Source organism: Hyperolius riggenbachi, chromosome 1 (assembly GCF_040937935.1).
Source record: "Hyperolius riggenbachi isolate aHypRig1 chromosome 1, aHypRig1.pri, whole genome shotgun sequence".
Classification (NCBI taxonomy): domain Eukaryota; kingdom Metazoa; phylum Chordata; class Amphibia; order Anura; family Hyperoliidae; genus Hyperolius; species Hyperolius riggenbachi.
Genome location: NC_090646.1, coordinates 353740471 through 353758191, shown reverse-complemented (window position 1 = coordinate 353758191; position 17721 = coordinate 353740471). Strand labels below are relative to the sequence as shown.

Sequence of the window (17721 nt, the reverse complement as noted above, 5' to 3'; positions counted from 1 at the left end):
CGTCTCATAGCACACAGGTTGTGCTACCATGGTGTCATGCAGTGTGCTTCGTGTTCGCTAAACAATGGCTGTGCCTTACCGTGATTTTGTAAAACAGATGCAGGTTACTCAATAGTCTGCTTTGCAGCCTTAACGTATGTCTTTGTATGTTTGCAATACGTGTGTTTAGTTATTTAAATATTGCTACAAACGTATTTGCCAGTGTAGTAATTGTCTGCCCCCAAAAGTTATTATGCTGTCCCATTGATTCAAATTTACAGCTTCCATCTAATCTGTTAAAAATATTTTCATTGTCCTTTTCACACTAAAACAACTAACATAGCACTAACTCATTATGCAGGTTAACTGTAACTGGCTTATTAACTAAAACCATTTTGTATGGTTTAAAGGAAGAACCCAAATAACAGCAACCTTGACACTTTTATATTTTTATAGGAAATCTAAAAGTGGGCGACAGAAACAGCTGATTCCAAAGGTAATGAGTACAGCTGTTTAGATTTACTTATTAAAATTCATTACATGTTTTGTTTTTTTGTTTGTTTTTTGTGGCATAAGCATCTGACTCCATCTGTTTGGATACTTATACTGAAATGTGTGTTTTTTTTCTTTCCCTTCATTGCTTCAGAACAGTAAGCAATCATACAATACAATAAGATTGTCAACAGATGAGATGAGAATCTCCCCAGTCCAGCAGATTCTTCTCTGTTTTCCTTCAGCAGAAAAATCCTAACTGATTCATGTGAAAGCTTTCGTAACTAGTGTTGCTTCTTAGATATTAATATAAATGATATAAACACAACAGATATTTCATTTATCCAGGACATCAACATTGCAACACATGCGTCTTGTTATGGTTATATACATGAAATGTCACTCAAAATTTCAAACCAAAAATGTGTGTAGCAGCACGAGTCAGTTTCCAGATGCCCACCTTCATGTATGTCTGAATCTATCAACTTTGCTGCCACTCTACTATATGCTTACTGATTTATTTGCTTGAGAAAGGATTCTAAATGGACTGCAGTCATCGCAGCCAAAACTTTTAGTTTGTAGTTTTGCGTAAATGTACATATAACTTAGAGAAGAGCAATTAGGTGAGAGCAGCAAGGTGCTGCATTAAGATGATCTAAATCCTGGATTAATAAAATTGCCATTGTATCTATACTCCAGGGTGACCCAGTTAGATTAATATTGATATATATGGCCTAGCGATAACCACAGTAGAACCTTATTGAGCATTCCATCAATTTCCTACTAAGTTGACCAGCTTAAACAGCAAATACTGTATATATAGTTCTGCAGACACGTGTCTGCACCATCTAGGGCCCTAGTCTGCAGATAGTTGGCCTTTTTAAAAATCTTGGTGGTCTATTATAAGCAGACAAAATGTTGCATATGGCTGGCTACCATTTAAGCGATGTACATACTTATGTCGTCGTCGTCCCCATCCCCCCCCCCCCTGCTACAACACTGTTTACAGGTGTTCCCTGATATTACTGGCAGTGTTCCAGGACAGATCAGTTTGCCTGATGTATTCAAAGGAAGTTCCTGCAGCAGGATACACATGTCTGTAACTGCCACCCAAAACAATTTTTGTGAAGATTTTGTGTGTCAGATATTATAAATGTTAATCTGGCGTAAGCTTGAAGGCCATCAGATTCTTAAGTGTTAGATCTACTGTATATTGAAAAAGAAAGAAAAAGGATTACATTGTGGTGGAATCGGTCATAAATTGGGCTGATGGAAACTGGGCATATAATGAACAAGTACATAATAGGTTACCTTCCATTAAGCCATCATTAATATTAATATGAGCGGTAGATTACAGATTCCTATTGAAGTTTGTAATCTTCCTGTTCATCACATTTAGGGCCCAGCAGTAACACTTTCGAAGTAAAAGAGGCAGATTCATAGTTTTCATTCCCCAGGTTTATTACAGAGGTATATTAAGGATCACACCATACCAATAAACATTTTTTTTTAATTGTGTGTACAGAACCTGCTTGATTCACAATCTCTGAAATTAATAATGAACATGACTCTTCATGATCGAACAACGAAGTCCCTCCTTCATTTGCACAAGAAGAAGAAACCACCTAGTATAAGTGCACAATTCCAGGTATGCCTAAATGAAACCATATATTTCCGTTGCTTCTTATATAACCGCATTGGTGGAAAAGTGGCACTGCAATTTCAATGATCTTGCCTGTGGTTTACGAATCAACTGTGATGTTGATTTTGTCCTCCATTTCCCACTTTTGATTTGCTAGCTAATCTCAAAGCATCATTGAATCTCTTCTTTCCTACCTACTACATATTTGTAATTCTCTTAGTTCTCTGTACATGTGTAAAGCCTGGTTCACACTTTCAGTTATGATGGGCCAATCACTGACCAATTTTACCACCTCCATATAGCATGAGGGTCAACAGAAATTAAATACTATGAGCGGATTGTGTAGGTAAACCCTCATACTACATGAAGGTTTTACATAAGTCATTGATCGTCCAATCATAATTGGAAGTGTGTATTAGGCTTAAAGTGTACCCGAGGCAACATGTGACATGATGAGGTAAAGATGTGTGTACGGTGCAAAATATATTAATAATCAGGCTGTTTCACTTGTTTTATTTTGCTGTCTGAAAGAGTTGATTTTTAGGCATGGAAGTGACAGATTCTGTCGTGTTGGTAGCTTGTAGGGGAATATAGTAAACATCACTGATAAGCTAATTACAGCCATGAAAGATTTCCTGGCAGAATACAACTTCTGAAAGCAGTGAGCGATAAAATACATGAACTATTGACCTTTTTTTCACTCTGGGACACTTATTAGGCTGCTACTGAACAGAGACAACAAAACCTTTAACCTACTTTTTAAATATTTAAATATAAAATAAAACCATGGGATATCTAAAATAAAAGGTCATTTTTAGGAGTAGGAGGATAAATACAATTGTTTATCTCATCAGTTTATTTTCACCTCACGTTCACTTTAAGAGCGGATATGAGAATAGTTCCAGTCGTTAACCTCATAACCTTTTGTAATGTGTATGTCAATCTGTCATCTCGCTTACATGTATTTTCTGTTATTTCTTTATATTTATCTCTGGACCAAGATAACAGAAATTATTTTATAACTGCAGATTTATACTGTATGTGTGTGTGTGTATGTATGTATGTATATACTGTATATATACAGTATATTATACATACACTAGGGAAACAAATGCTATCTTTTTCCTCTTATGGTCCTGGGCAATTGGCTCTCTGGTGGTCCAAACTACAATACCACCCCCACCTTGAGGCTTTGCAGAGGTTCATTTGTAGTCCAAAATGCAGTATGCATTCATCCACATATGTCCAGGAACCAGCTGGAGAAGGAGAGAGGCAGTGATGACATAAATGTTCAGTTACAGACTTTTAGTGGACTGTGTCACTTTGTGAGGACCTACAGATTGCCCAGCAAACTCATGGTGAATCAGAACTCCTAGGAGTGTGTAATGCTGGGAATACACGATGCGTTTTTGCGTTCGTTTTTGCCGTCGTTTTCGCTTTCGGTCGATTCTACTCTCGATTCACTGCTCGATTCCCCTCTCGATTCCTTATCTTTTCTTATCAATTACATTCACTTGAATGAGGAGAATCGAAACGAAAGTAGAATCGACCAGATCCAACAGGTTGGAATTTATCTATCGAACCCATCTATCTAAAGTAAAAACTTAACGTGTATTCCCAGCATTAGGGGCTAAAAACGACCAAAAAGCCTTCTTACTAAAACCCTATGCAAAACAGAAATGTGTCTTCTTAAAACAGAAGGTATTTGTGATTATTCAGATTAGAGTAACTTCTGAGGTGTCCCACAGTGCATCACTGCAGAATATGCAAATCGTAATCTGTTGTCCCTGTAAACTAAGCTAACCACACCTTTAGAACCGCTGGACTACAATGATATGTCGGCTTGTGAGGAGATATCTGAAATGTGGCTTGGAAGTAAAATATATGTATTGCATTTATAAAGCTTCCCATGTTATGTTATCACAGTTTAGCAATTATTTTTTGTGTGTTTCTTTCAGACTTCATTGAACAAGCTTCTAGAGACACTGGGGAAAGCTGAACCATTCTTCATCCGATGCATTCGCTCAAATTCTGAAAAAGTATGTTGCTCTGTGATCAGCAAGATTTGATTGCTGCATGGTACTTGGCAGTAGCACTAAGCTAATACACAAACTTAATGTTAATTTATTCACTGGATATACAAAGCACAACCTTTACTGTATACCTAGCAATGAAGCCTCCTTTTAGTAAAATTAATTCTACGCGCAAAACCTTCTGACATATTCTGCTGCTAATATATCTACCACTTTTCGTGCAACACTTTCAAATGGCAGCCATACTTTCGCATCCAAACTAAGCTGCAGTAGTAGCAGTTTTAATTGTCCCTCTCGTGTATGTAATTCCAACAGATGGAGATGACTTTTGATGAAGCTCTGGTGCTTCAGCAGCTCCGATACACAGGCATGCTGGAGACTGTGCGGATTCGGAGATCTGGATACAGTGCCAAATACCCGTATCAGGTAAACCGTAACCTCCGGACCTTTTTTATTTATCCCCCCCCCCAAAAAATCACGCACATTTTAATTGAGTTGTTTTATTTATGCTACCTTCCAGGAGTTCAAGGACCAATTCCAGGTGCTGCTTCCCAAGTCATCTACGGATCTCAAATTTGGTATCACTTCACTGCTGGAGAGTTTATGCTTCCATCCACATAATTACCAACTGGGAAAGACAAAGGTTTGAAAATCATGAGTTTTTTTCTTTTAGTATTTTTGTGAAATTTCATAGTTGCTTACTGTGTATTTTTTTTTTTTTTTAACCTTAACCAACATATTTCTTGCTCTGACGCTCTGTAGAGACTTACTAAAATAGGCAGTCGTTAGGCCATGCAAAGATCTGTAATGTGCCCAGTGATCCCTGTACAGGCATGCATGTTCAGCTTTGCTAAGGTGCTAGTTTTCTTTTAGACTGTCCCTTAATCCAGATATTAACGGTCCATTTGTGAGAAAGCTGGTATCTAAACAAATTTTCAAAAACATTTCACTGTGTTGCTTTTGGACGACAGGTGTTTATGAAGGAGCCAGAGCGTCAGAAACTGCAGGACACACTTCACCAGGCAGTAATCAAGAAGATTATCCTGCTACAGAGTCTGTTTCGAATGGTCGTGGACAGGAGGAACTTTCTAAGGATGAAGTTTGCAGCTGTTAATATCCAGGTGATTTTCAATTTAGGTGGCTCAATAGTGTACTGGTTAAGGGCACCCCCTTTAACAAGGAGACCAGGGTTTTAATCTGTTCAGGAAGGAGTCACCGGCGTAACAATAGGGGATGCGACCCCTGCCCCCGTGGGGAGGCCCGGGGCCCCCCTAGAGCCCGCTCAGCGACTTTTTGGGGGGCAGGAGGGGTCGCAACATAAGAGAGCGTGGCCGCAGATCGGTGGGGAGGGGGGGACATTGCCCCCCCCTCCCTCACCTCGGGCTCTCCTCTCAGCGCGCCCCCTCCTGCAATCAATAGGGGCAGCGGGCGGCGGCAGACTGGACACATACCTCCTTAGCGCCGGAGGTCTCCGATCTCTAAGAGCTTCATGTTACTTCCTATTTACACAGGAAGTAGCATAAAGCACTTGCTGATGGGAGACCTCCGGCGCTAAGGAGGTATGTGTCCAGTCTGCCGCCGCCCGCCCGCTGCTCCTATTGATTGCAGGAGGGGGCGTGCTGAGAGAATAGCCCAAGGTGAGGGGGGAGGGAATGTCCCCCCTCCCCACCGATCTGCGGCCACGCTCTCCTCTTATTTTGCGACCACTCCTGCCCCCCAAGAAGTCCCTGGGGGGGGGCGGATTTTTTTTTGCAGGGGGGCCCGGGGATTTCTAGTCACGCCCCTGGAAGGAGTCCTTGGGAAGGACTCCCTAACACTGCAGGGTGGCCTCCTGAGAGTCATAGACTAAAACTAGTCCTTTGTAAGAGTACTTGTAGAAGACAGAAACAAAGAACATCTATTAGGCCCTGGGCAATGTGACTGTGGGTAAATGTAAGAGTGATGTGCAGGTACTCTGCAGGGGAATGAGGGGATTCTTCCTCTATTGCACTTTCTTCATGCACAATCTGAACATGGATCAGGCCCTAGACAATATAACTGTGGGTACATTTAAGAGTGATATGCAGGTACTCTGCAGGAGAATGAGGCGATTCTTGCTCGATTACACATTCTTCGTGTACAATCAGAACCAGGTTTATGGGTGATAGACAACAGCTCTGTGTTCAATGTGCACAACATTCTCAGTGGATTCTCTGCAGCTCTGTGGGGAGTGCATATGTAGAGTATAGTGCTACTGTGTAACAAAGTAAACCTGAGACAGATGAAATTAAAGTTTTATACATACATGGGGCTTCGCCAGCCCCCTTCAGGCTAATCAGTCCCTCGCTGCCCTCCGCCACCTGGATCTTCTGCTATGGGTCCAGGTACTTGAGCCAGTCGGGCGTAGTGCGCATGCAGACACTCCGCCCGCTGGGAGCATACTACACCTGCGCAGCACTATTGCGCATGAAAAATGTCCCTGGCTGTGGGAGCGGCAAGCGGCCGGACTGTGCTGACTGGCTGAATTACTGGGACTCGTAGCAGAAGATCCAGGTGGCAGAGGAGGACAGCAACTGGATTAGCCTGAAGGGGCTGGAGGAAGCCTCAGGTATGTATAAAATTTTTCTTTTCATCAGTCTTAGGTACCCTTTATTTCGTAGTCACCAAACCAACTTTTATCAACATATCAAATTATTGGATTTCATGAGCAAAGTGAGTGCATACATTTGCATCAACGCAGAATTATTTCCATCTCATTAACCATCTCTATTAGTGACACAGCTACTCATTATGTAGATGTTATTTAGTGTGTGTGTGTGTGTGTGTGTGTGTGTGTGTGTGTGTGTGTGTGTGTGTGTGTGTGTGTGTGTGTCTGTGTGTGTCTATACAGGGAGTGCAGAATTATTAGGCAAGTGGTATTTTTGAGGAATAAATTTTATTATTGAACAACAACCATGTTCTCAATGAACCCAAAAAACTCATTAATATCAAAGCTGAATATTTTTTAAAGTAGTTTTAGTTTGTTTTTAGTTTTAGCTTTTTTAGGGGGATATCTGTGTGTGCAGGTAACTATTACTGTGCATAATTATTAGGCAACTTAACAAAAAACAAATATATACCCATTTCAATTATTTATTTTTACCAGTGAAATATACATTTCTGACATTCAAAAACAAAACAAAAACAAATCGGTGACCAATATAGCCACCTTTCTTTGCAAGGACACTCAAAAGCCTGCCATCCATGGATTCCGTCAGTGTTTTGATCTGTTCACCATCAACATTGCGTGCAGCAGCAACCACAGCCTCCCAGACACTGTTCAGAGAGGTGTACGGTTTTCCCTCCTTGTAAATCTCACATTTTATGATGGACCACAGGTTCTCAATGGGGTTCAGATCAGGTGAACAAGGAGGCCATGTCATTAGTTTTTCTTTTTTTTTACCCTTTCTTGCCAGCCACGCTGTGGAGTACTTGGACGCGTGGGATGGAGCATTGTCCTGCATTAAAATCATGTTTTTCTTGAAGGATGCAGACTTCTTTCTGTACCACTGCTTGAAGAAGGTGTCTTCCAGAAACTGGCAGTAGGACTGGGAGTTGTGCTTGACTCCATCCTCAACCCGAAAAGGCCCCACAAGCTCATCTTTGAGGATACCAGCCCAAACCAGTACTCCACCTCCACCTTGCTGGCGTCTGAGTCGGACCGGAGCTCTCTGCCCTTTAACAATCCAGCCACGGGCCCATCCATTTGGCCCATCAAGACTCACTCTCATTTCATCAGTCCATAAACCCTTAGAAAAATCAGTCTTGAGATATTTCCTGGCCCAGTCTTGATGTTTCAGCTTGTGTGTCTTGTTCAGTGGTGGTCGTCTTTTAGCCTTTCTTACCTTGGCCATGTCTCTGAGTATTGCACACCTTGTCCTTTTGGGCACTCCAGTGATGTTACAACTCTGAAATATGGCCAAACTGGTGGCAAGTGGCATCTTGGCAGCTGCACGCTTGACTTTTCTCAGTTCATGGGCAGTTATTTTGCGCCTTGGTTTTTCCACACGCTTCTTGCGACCCTGTTGACTATTTTGAATGAAACACTTGATTGTTTGATGATCACGCTTTAGAAGCTTTGCAATTTTAAGAGTGCTGCATCCCTTTGCAAGATATCTCACTATTTTTGACTTTTCTGAGCCTATCAAGTCCTTCTTTTGACCCATTTTGCCAAAGGAAAGTAAGTTGCCTAATAATTATGCACACCTGATATAGGGTGTTGATGTCATTAGACCACACCCCTTCTCATTACAGAGATGCACATCACCTAATATGCTTAATTGGTAGTAAGCTTTCGAACCTATACAGCTTGGAGTAAGACAACATGCATAAAGAGGATGATGTGGTCAAAATACTCATTTGCCTAATAATTCTGCACTCCCTGTATATGTATGTGTGTGTGTGTGTATATATATATATATATATATATATATATATATATATATATATATATATATATATATATATATATATATATATATCTGTGTACATATCATATACAGTATACTATACAGTCACAATGAGATATGTATATCTTACTTTAAAAATATGGGGACTGCTTTATTGAAGCAGTGCAAGGAACTATTTTTTGATTGGTTTATTTCATTTTCGTGGACTAAGCACAGCTATTTCTGTATGTGTAAATTACAGGATCTTCTCAAAAAATTAGCATATTGTGATAAAGTTCATTATTTTCTGTAATGTACTTATAAACATTGGACTTTCATATATTTTAGATTCATATACACACAACTGAAGTAATACAAGCCTTTTATTGATTTAATATCGACGATTTTGGCATACAGCTCATGAAAACCCAAATTTCCTATCTCAAAAAATTAGCATGTTTCATCCGACCAATAAAAGAAAAGTGTTTTTAAAACAAAAAAAGTCAACCTTCAAATAATTATGTTCAGTTATTCACTCAATACTTGGTCGGGAATCCTTTTGCAGAAATGAATGCTTCAATGCGGCGTGGCATGGAGGCAATCAGCCTGTGGCACTGATCAGGTGTTATGGAGGCCCAGGATGCTTCGATAGCGGCCTTAAGCTCATCCAGAGTGTTGGGTCTTGCGTCTCAACTTCCTCTTCACAATATCCCACAGATTCTCTATGGGGTTCAGGTCAGGAGAGTTGGCAGGCCAATTGAGCACAGTAATACCATGGTCAGTAAACCATTTACCAGTGGTTTTGGCACTGTGAGCAGGTGCTGAAAAATGAAATCTTCATCTCCATAAAGCTTTTCACGCAAAACAGCTGTTGACACAGACATTCTGTAACCTGTTGTTCTTATCTACCGTGCTTGAATAAACTACCTCTGCATTGGAGTGCCGGAGTCCGTTATCCTTTATTTCAGATTATAATTATTTAAAAGTTGACTTTTTTGTTTTAAAAACACTTTTCTTTTATTGGTCGGATGAAATATGCTATTTTTTGAGATAGGAAATTTGGGTTTTCATGAGCTGTATGCCAAAATCATCAATATTAAAACAATAAAAGGCTTGAACTACTTCAGTTGTGTGTATTTGAATCTAAAATATATGAAAGTCTGTTTATCAGTACATTACAGAAAATAATGAACTTTATCACAATATGCTAATTTTTAGAGAAGATCCTGTATTTATGATGACTATTATCTGAGAAATAGAACATTTTATCATATTTTCTATTTTAATTATAGTTTAAATTCATTAGGAGTCTGTGCATTTTCTCCTGACTCCGACTCCAGGTACCCAAAAATTGCCCCAACTCCACACCCCTGAATATACTCACAGTAAGAATGGGGGCAGCTTTTTGTTTAGAATCCTATGATCATTTAATTCCTGTGCAGTGTCTGGCCAACCAGATCAAATAGAGACCCTAAAATTGTAAAAGCAGTCATGTTAGTGTCAAATATAAGTATTTCCTGTTGAGCCAAATCAAATTGAAAAACCCAATGTGTATCTCTGTTTGCCTGCAAATTGTACCCCTATCCATACACCCATTTTGCCTCTGACTGCCACCATATTGAGATCTTAACATTTCTCAAAACCGATTTCTTAATTTAGCACATGAAAAGTATTATTTTCATGTGCTAAATTTAGAAATCGGTTTTGAGAAATGTTAAGATCTCAATATGGTGGCAGTTTTGCCCATCACTTTTCCTCTGTACTATGGTTATGTGCCATCAGATTTTGTATAAAAACTTTGGGGTTATCCCTCTGAATATAACATGATTGCCAATGACTGCAGCTTATACTTAAATATTTTTCCTGTATTCATACCTGTGGCCATAGATACCATTGGTAAAACCTGCAGCCTATTTTGATATTGCAGTGTTTTCATGCATCTGTTTATGGTCATATAAAGAATGGAGTACATGCTCAAATTTATATCTGTTTACTTGCTGCACAGACTTGTTGGAGGTCATATCGTGTGAGATGTTGGTTGGAGATGAGGAAGAATGCAGCTGTAAGCATCCAGGCAGCATGGAAGAGTTATGTACAAAGGAAGGTGTTTGTCAAGCAAATTCAGTCTCTCCGGATATTGCAGTCATATTGCAGAGGATACCTACAGAGACAAAGGTAGAACTGTATGCCCTTTTACACAGTTAGCTTATTTAAATTAAATAAAAATTTGGAAATTGAGGATATTTGTTTCTTTTGCATTTTGTTAACGTAGACCTGATGTTACAAATGCATATATTATAGTATACTTGTTATATACTATACTATAGGTATTTTTGTTTTTAAAACCAGAAACTGGTGTCAATCTGTTATGAAATATGCAAAAGAACAAACTGTCAGTTATTTCTGAAAACAGTAGGCCATCTGCTGCCTTCTAAAAATATTGATCCTAGTCCTGCCTCTCCTAAAGGTTTCTAGTGGTTGATCTGACTAATCCTATGACTACATCTACTGTAAGCTTTCCTAAGCATTCCTGTAAGCTTTCCTAACAGTCTACTAAAAAGCTTTCTAACATGGAATTTAAGTTTTCCTAAAATGTTTTACTTCTACCCCAAACTTTCCAATGATGTATATGTCAACTGCAAAAATTAGCTGAGAGTTTAGTATTCATCTCGAAGTCACATCACTACTACCAGACTTCTCCCAGGACTACAGCAGCAAGGCATTGGCCTCCACACAATTTCTGTATCTGAAATTGAATGGAGTTAGCCACATGCACAATAGGCACCTGCAGTTGAAACCGGTCACATGTAATGTTAGTAAAATGGGTAAGAAACTGTTCAAGTGTAGTACTAATATCACCTCCAGCTGATTACTGTTGCTTGTGAATTTACCCAACCACATGCCAGCCCTTCATATGAATTGGGCCTAAAAGTGAACTTCTTGGCTCCCCTCTGTATTCTTTGGGAACTTGGCAGTCTGTTCTACACCCACAATCATAGGGTTTTATTATAGGAATGTTGTTTTTGGTTACTCCACCTACCTAGCGTTTATGCTATCCTGGAAGATGCTGGGGACTGGCACAGGAAGAGGATGGTGCTGGATCTTTGAATCCCAGCTAATATTATTATTATTTAGTATTTATATAGCATCAACCTTTTCTGCAGCGCTGTACAGAGTATACGGTCTTCTCACTTAACGGTCTCAATATAATCCCTGCCTGTCATATGTTTATATATCATGTATGGATGTATAGTAGTCTAGGGGCAATTTAGGGGGAAGCCAATTAACTTATCTGTATGTTTTTGGGATGTTGGAGGAAACCAGAGTGCTTGGATGAAACCCACACAGACATGGGGAAAACCTACAAACTTAATATTAGTTATAACAAGCCTAGCATGGGTAGATATCGTAATTTTTTTTTACTATGTTTTTGGATCGTTTAAAAGGAACCCGAGGTAAGAGACACATGGAGGCAGCCAAGTTTATATACTGTTAACCCATGTAGAGTGCCTGGCTTGTCCGGCTGATACTGTTTCTGATACTTTTAGCCATAGACCCCGAACCAGCATATAGATAGCTGTTTCTGACAAAAATCTGTCAAGATTAGCTGCATACTTGTTTCAGGTGTGTGATTCAGACACTACTGACTAGAAAGATCAGCAGGACTGCCAGGCAGCGGTTATTGTTTAAAAGGAAATAAATCTGTCAGCTTCCATAGGCAACTCTGGTTCCTTTTAAGGAAACTGGAGATTTTGTAATTAACCAGCACAATCACTGGAAAATGTACATATTTAAATTATTGACCTTATAAAATTAGGATCCTAGGTCTGCAGCACAACTGAGTTTACCACATAGATTATATTTAGGAAATTTGTACTTGTCACATTAATGAACAGATATTTGCCCTAATTATATGGTGGTATATTTCTGTGCATTTAATGCCACTGTGGCTAACTAATCTATATACCTAGGTTTAAGGTCATGTTGGAAGCAAAGAAGAAAGCCGATGAGGAAAAAAGGAAGCAAGAAGCTATTGAAAAAGAAAAGCAAGCCTTGTTAGAGTCAGCTCGAAGGGAAGAAGAACAAAAGAAAATGGAGGAGGAAGCCAAAAGACAAATGGAGATGAGAAAAATTGCTAACTCTAAACCAGTATCTGCAACACCTGCAAGTGCATCAAAAGAAAAGTCAAAGGAAAAACAAAATGAAACTTTAATAGATAAAGGACCAATAAAGAAGGAAGAAAAAGTTCAGAAACCAGTGGAAGAGGATATATGGGTACGACAAGAAAATGAACATAATAGGACTGTTAAAGAAGAGAAAATAAATGGAGACAGGAGTTCCTATATGAAGCAACAGGTGAGTGCAGAGGACTATGTACCTAAGGCAGATCCTTCAGAGCCATTGAGTCCTCGAAGTGAAACAAAGAGTCCAGACAGACTTAGTGCCAAAGCAGAAAGAGAAAACAGGAGGCAGAGGCGTCTCATGCATGACATGCTGCAGAATAAACATATATCTGCTCCAGCGGTTGAGACCAAGAGGCAAGAAAGTGATGGACAAGAACAAAAGCCCCAGGCAAAAAGTCAAGTGCGTGTTGTACCTCTAGAGGAATCGGCCAATAAAGAGAAAGAAATGGCTAAGGCAAAAATGGGCAGAGAGATTATTCCGGATCAAAGCCAAGATAAACCTAAAAGACCGTCAAACCTCCAGCTGAGCCGTCAGCATTCTGCTGATAAGGTCTTGTCAGATGAGGCTCAAAAACAAAGGACATCCCAGGATGTAGATATTCCTAGCGTGGGAATTATCCAGAGGTACAGTGATCATGAGAAGTTGAGAAACAAAGCAGAGAAGTGGAAGGAAAAAAGACAGACTGAAGTGACTACTGAAACTTCTCCTGACAGAGATGATGTAAACCTTCTAAGGGACAGCAAGGAAAAGCCACCAAGGTTTGTACCCCCTGTTGAGATTTCCACTTATGTGCTGTAGTTTGTAACACTTATGAAAACAGGAAGTGAATGTAATATTTGCAAACACCTGTTTTTGAAAAGGTTAGATTGTACTTAATTTACCAATGCATACCCTCCAGCATGATCCACGCTAAACTTTATCATTGGCATAGTAAAATCAAGATTCAGCAGGTTTCTTTTAAAGCAAACCTGAATTGAAAATAAGCTGATGCAATAAACCAGCCCTGTCCAACTGGCGGCCCCAGACCTCCTGTTGCGGCCCGCTCCTCTCCCCGAGATGCAGGCATGGCGTGCGCTATGGGCGCCATGCCTGCTCTCTCTTGTGTGGCCTCTCCTGTGTCCCCGCTGCCTCACAGCTCAGCTCAGACCTCACAGATCGCGGCGACAGGAGGCAGACCGAGCGCGCGCATAACACCCGCACGGAGTAAGTCACATGCGGAAGTGAAATCAATCACTTCCGCATGTGACGTTCTGCCGCGCGGGTGTTATGCGCGCGCTCTACTTGTTTCAGTCGCCGCGATCTGTGAGGTCTGAGCTGGGAGGCAGCGGGGCACAGGAGCGAGGCAATGGACGCTGACTGGGGGGGGCACCTGTCACTTACTGGGGGGCACCTGTCACTTACTGGGGGGAACCTGTCACTCTAACTGGGGGGAACCTGTCACTATACCTGGGGGGAACCTGTCACTATACCTGGGGGGCACCTGTCACTCTAACTGGGGGGGGGGCACCTGTCACTCTAACTGGGGGGGCACCTGTCACTATAACTGGGGGAACCTGTCACTCTAACTGTGGGGGGGCACCTGTCACTCTAACTGGGGGGAACCTGTCAATCTAACTGGGGGGGGCACCTGTCACTCTAACTGGGGGGGGCACCTGTCACTATCTAACTGGGGGGGACACCTGTCACTATGTGACTGGGGGGGGGGCACCTGTCACTATCTAACTGGGGGGACACCTGTCACTATCTAACTGGGGGGACACCTGTCACTATCTAACTGGGGGGGACACCTGTCACTATCTAACTGGGGGGACACCTGTCACTATCTAATTCGGGGAAAACCTGTTACTACCTCATCCGGCCACACCACAGCATCACCGCCAGCCCGGCCACAGCAGCACCGCAAGGCCTTTCAGCCCACACATCATCACCAATCTGGCCGAAAACACTATTGCCAGGCCAGCCAGGCACAGCAGCCAGTAGAGGAGAATACAGAAGCCAGGTAAGAGGTGTCTACCATATTAAAGGGGCATTCTGCCTATTTATGTGAAATGCTCTCTATTTATGTGCCTCATGACTGCTGAATTTGTCTTGTTGGGGGCCTCATTTGTTGGGGGCATCATGATTGCTGAATTTGCCTTGTTGGGGGCCTCAAGATTGCTGATTTTGTCTTGTTGGGAGCCTCATGATTTGTTGGGGGCGTCATGATTGCTGAATGTGCCTTGTTGGGGGCCTCATGATTGCTGAATGTGCCTTGTTGGGGGCCTCATGATTGCTGAATTTGTCTTGTTGGGGGCCTCATGATTGCTGAATTTGTCTTGTTGGGGGTCACATGATTGCGAACTGCGAGACTATGGAAAAGCTGAATCATCATCATGAGACCATAGCATTAAACCTTTTTTAGCTTTTTAAAACGGAAAATAAAACTGGGAGGTTCTAAAAAAAATAATACATTTTTCAGGAGTAGGATGGATGAAATTGTTTATCTTCAGAGTTTATTTTCAACTTGGATTTTCCATAATGTTCATGTATGAGTTAAAACGTTTGTATGTAGTTTAAATTGCTGTTGCCACTTTGCGATAGATAAGTGACTTTTGGGTTGCAGTTTGGACACTCGGCCTCCAAAAGGTTTACCACCACTGTCCTAATCTAATGTCCCACATTGCTAAGTTCATGTAAATTTGTCTCCACCCCGTGGCCACACCCGCATTCTGGTCCATGGCCACACCCATTATTCGGCACGACGGAACCCTTGTGTTTTCTGGCGCGCTACGCGCACCACACAACTTCACCATTATTTTACATTGCATTTTGTGAAAAGTGCTGCCAATCTAACTGTCCTTTAATCGCATTTTTTCCCAGGGGGTCTGCGGCTCTAGCAAGAACCTTCGGCCCTCAACCATGGGGTCTGAAAAAAAAATGGCCCTCCATGCCCATGAAGTTGGACAGCACTGCAATAAACCATTGTTATCTATAGTCCTACTCCTAAATAGGGCTTTCCTGAGATCCCATAGTCTTAGGCCTCTTGCACACTGCAAGCGATTCAGATTCAGATTCCGCTTTTTAATCTGTTTTTACTTCCCATTCAGATTTAGATTTGCAGTTTTCTCCTTGCACACTGCAAATCGGAATCTGAATCTGATGTAAAAACTGATTAAAAAGCGGAATCTGAATCGGAATCGCTTGCAGTGTGCAAGAAGCCTTAAAGTGGTCTGAAACTCAGCATTTCTTCTTTGCTCTAAAAGATTGTAACAGCCTTAAACCTACAATCTCTCTCACACACACACACCCACACAAAAAAAAATTGTAGCAGAACAGCATTTAAACAGTTAAACACAAACTTTGCTCGTAGTGGAAAGCCCCTTCAGCTTATGATCCACATCGGAAGAGGAGGTAACATTATATTTGGTTTATATTCCTCTTTTGTTACAATTAGTTACAGCCAGCCACTGGTGAAACAAACTGTACTGAGCTGACAAGCAAAGAGATGAGAATTTTTCACTAGGTAGCTGCCATATTTATATATTAAAATCTGTGAATGAAATGCAATGGCAGCTTTCTGAGCAGATAAACTGTACTTTGGGAACTTGTAATTTGTAAACAGGCTATATCACTTGTGCACAAAAGCAAATATAACTGATTAATAAAAAGTAGGAAAACACACATTTATTGAATTTTATGCCAGGGTTTTATTCCACTTTAATCTGCTCTACACATTTATTTTTGTCATCAGATGCCCGAATGGTTCTATCACTGTAATAGATTATGCCGGTCATCTATTGCCCCAATATATCCAATCAATTCCTTTTGGATCAATTCTAAGCAGCTTACCAAACAAGTCTCATCAGACATATTATAAAATGTCAGTGCAAGTGGAATGAAAGGGCAGGAGCGATTGATGACCCATATCATAGCACCACATTGAGCGGTACAACACTTGCAGTCTGCTTGATAGATTCCAACTTATGTCTATCAAGACTGATCATGCTGTGCACAGAAGGAATCCATCACTATCCGATCACACTCCAGTTGATGGGGATCAATCGGCTCTTAACTGACCATGGGCAGCTTTATTTCATATTTAAAGGTTAAAATCTATCTTCAGGGTCCTTTTCCACTAGGAAACGCGATTGTGCTGCGATTGCGTTTCCCTCTTTTTCCACTACCGCAATTGCACCACAATCCATTTGGTGTACAGCCTGTTTGCGATTTCCGGCGGGAGAAAAACAAATCTTGCTAAAAAGAATTATTTTGGAATAGTCGAATCATGAGGAATATCGTGTAGCAGTGCGATTGCTATGCTATTTTATTGCCCTCCTATACAAAGTATAGGAGCACAAATGCAAATTAAATCGTACTAGTGGAAAAACATCACGGTGATTTACATGTTTATTGCGGTGTTGTAGCTATTGGCACAATGCAAGTGATCCGATTTTCAAATCCAAATTCACCTAGTGGAAAAGGGCCCTCAAACTTTTAACTGTAGATTTATTTATTTTTGTTTGTTTTTGTTTTTATGTTATTTGGCCCCCATTCACATAAAAAATGAACCATTAAACCAATCTGTCCCCTGCTTACAGAAGTATTTTTGGCATCCACATAGGAGTTTTACAGCCCTATGATTGAGTTTGTACATACACGGTTTTGTCATCATGATACACGTCACTTCCGGAATTCTTTACAGTGACACTGGCCTCAATTCACGGAGCTTTATCAAACACTTTATCAAACGTTTGATAATTTACCTCATGGGTAAAATCTAATTTTGTATTCACTAAGGTGTTATATATTTATCGAATGTTTTACCGATAAAACGTTCAATAAATATATAACACCTTAGTGAATTCAAAATGAGATTTTACCCCTGAGGTAAATTATCAAACGTTTGATAAAGTGTTTGATAATGCTCCGTGAATTGAGGCCACTGAAGCAAAAAAAACTTGATATGAATTGTATGTGTAGTAATGATTTAATAGAGCATTAGTAG

The 17721-nt window shown here is 40.7% G+C and overlaps 1 protein-coding gene across 9 annotated transcripts in view; it reads left to right on the top strand.

Annotated features, from left to right (window-relative positions):
• Positions 1–17721, top strand: part of MYO9B (myosin IXB) — a 199513-nt gene that overhangs the window by 133528 nt on the left and 48264 nt on the right. For all 9 annotated transcript variants that reach the window (XM_068234139.1, XM_068234138.1, XM_068234140.1 and 6 more), the window contains 8 exons: positions 436–475; positions 1997–2119; positions 4072–4152; positions 4462–4572; positions 4667–4789; positions 5118–5267; positions 10558–10727; positions 12524–13495. In XM_068234139.1, coding sequence (XP_068090240.1) covers positions 436–475; positions 1997–2119; positions 4072–4152; positions 4462–4572; positions 4667–4789; positions 5118–5267; positions 10558–10727; positions 12524–13495 — 1770 coding nt within the window. The remainder of the gene's footprint in view (positions 1–435; positions 476–1996; positions 2120–4071; positions 4153–4461; positions 4573–4666; positions 4790–5117; positions 5268–10557; positions 10728–12523; positions 13496–17721) is intronic.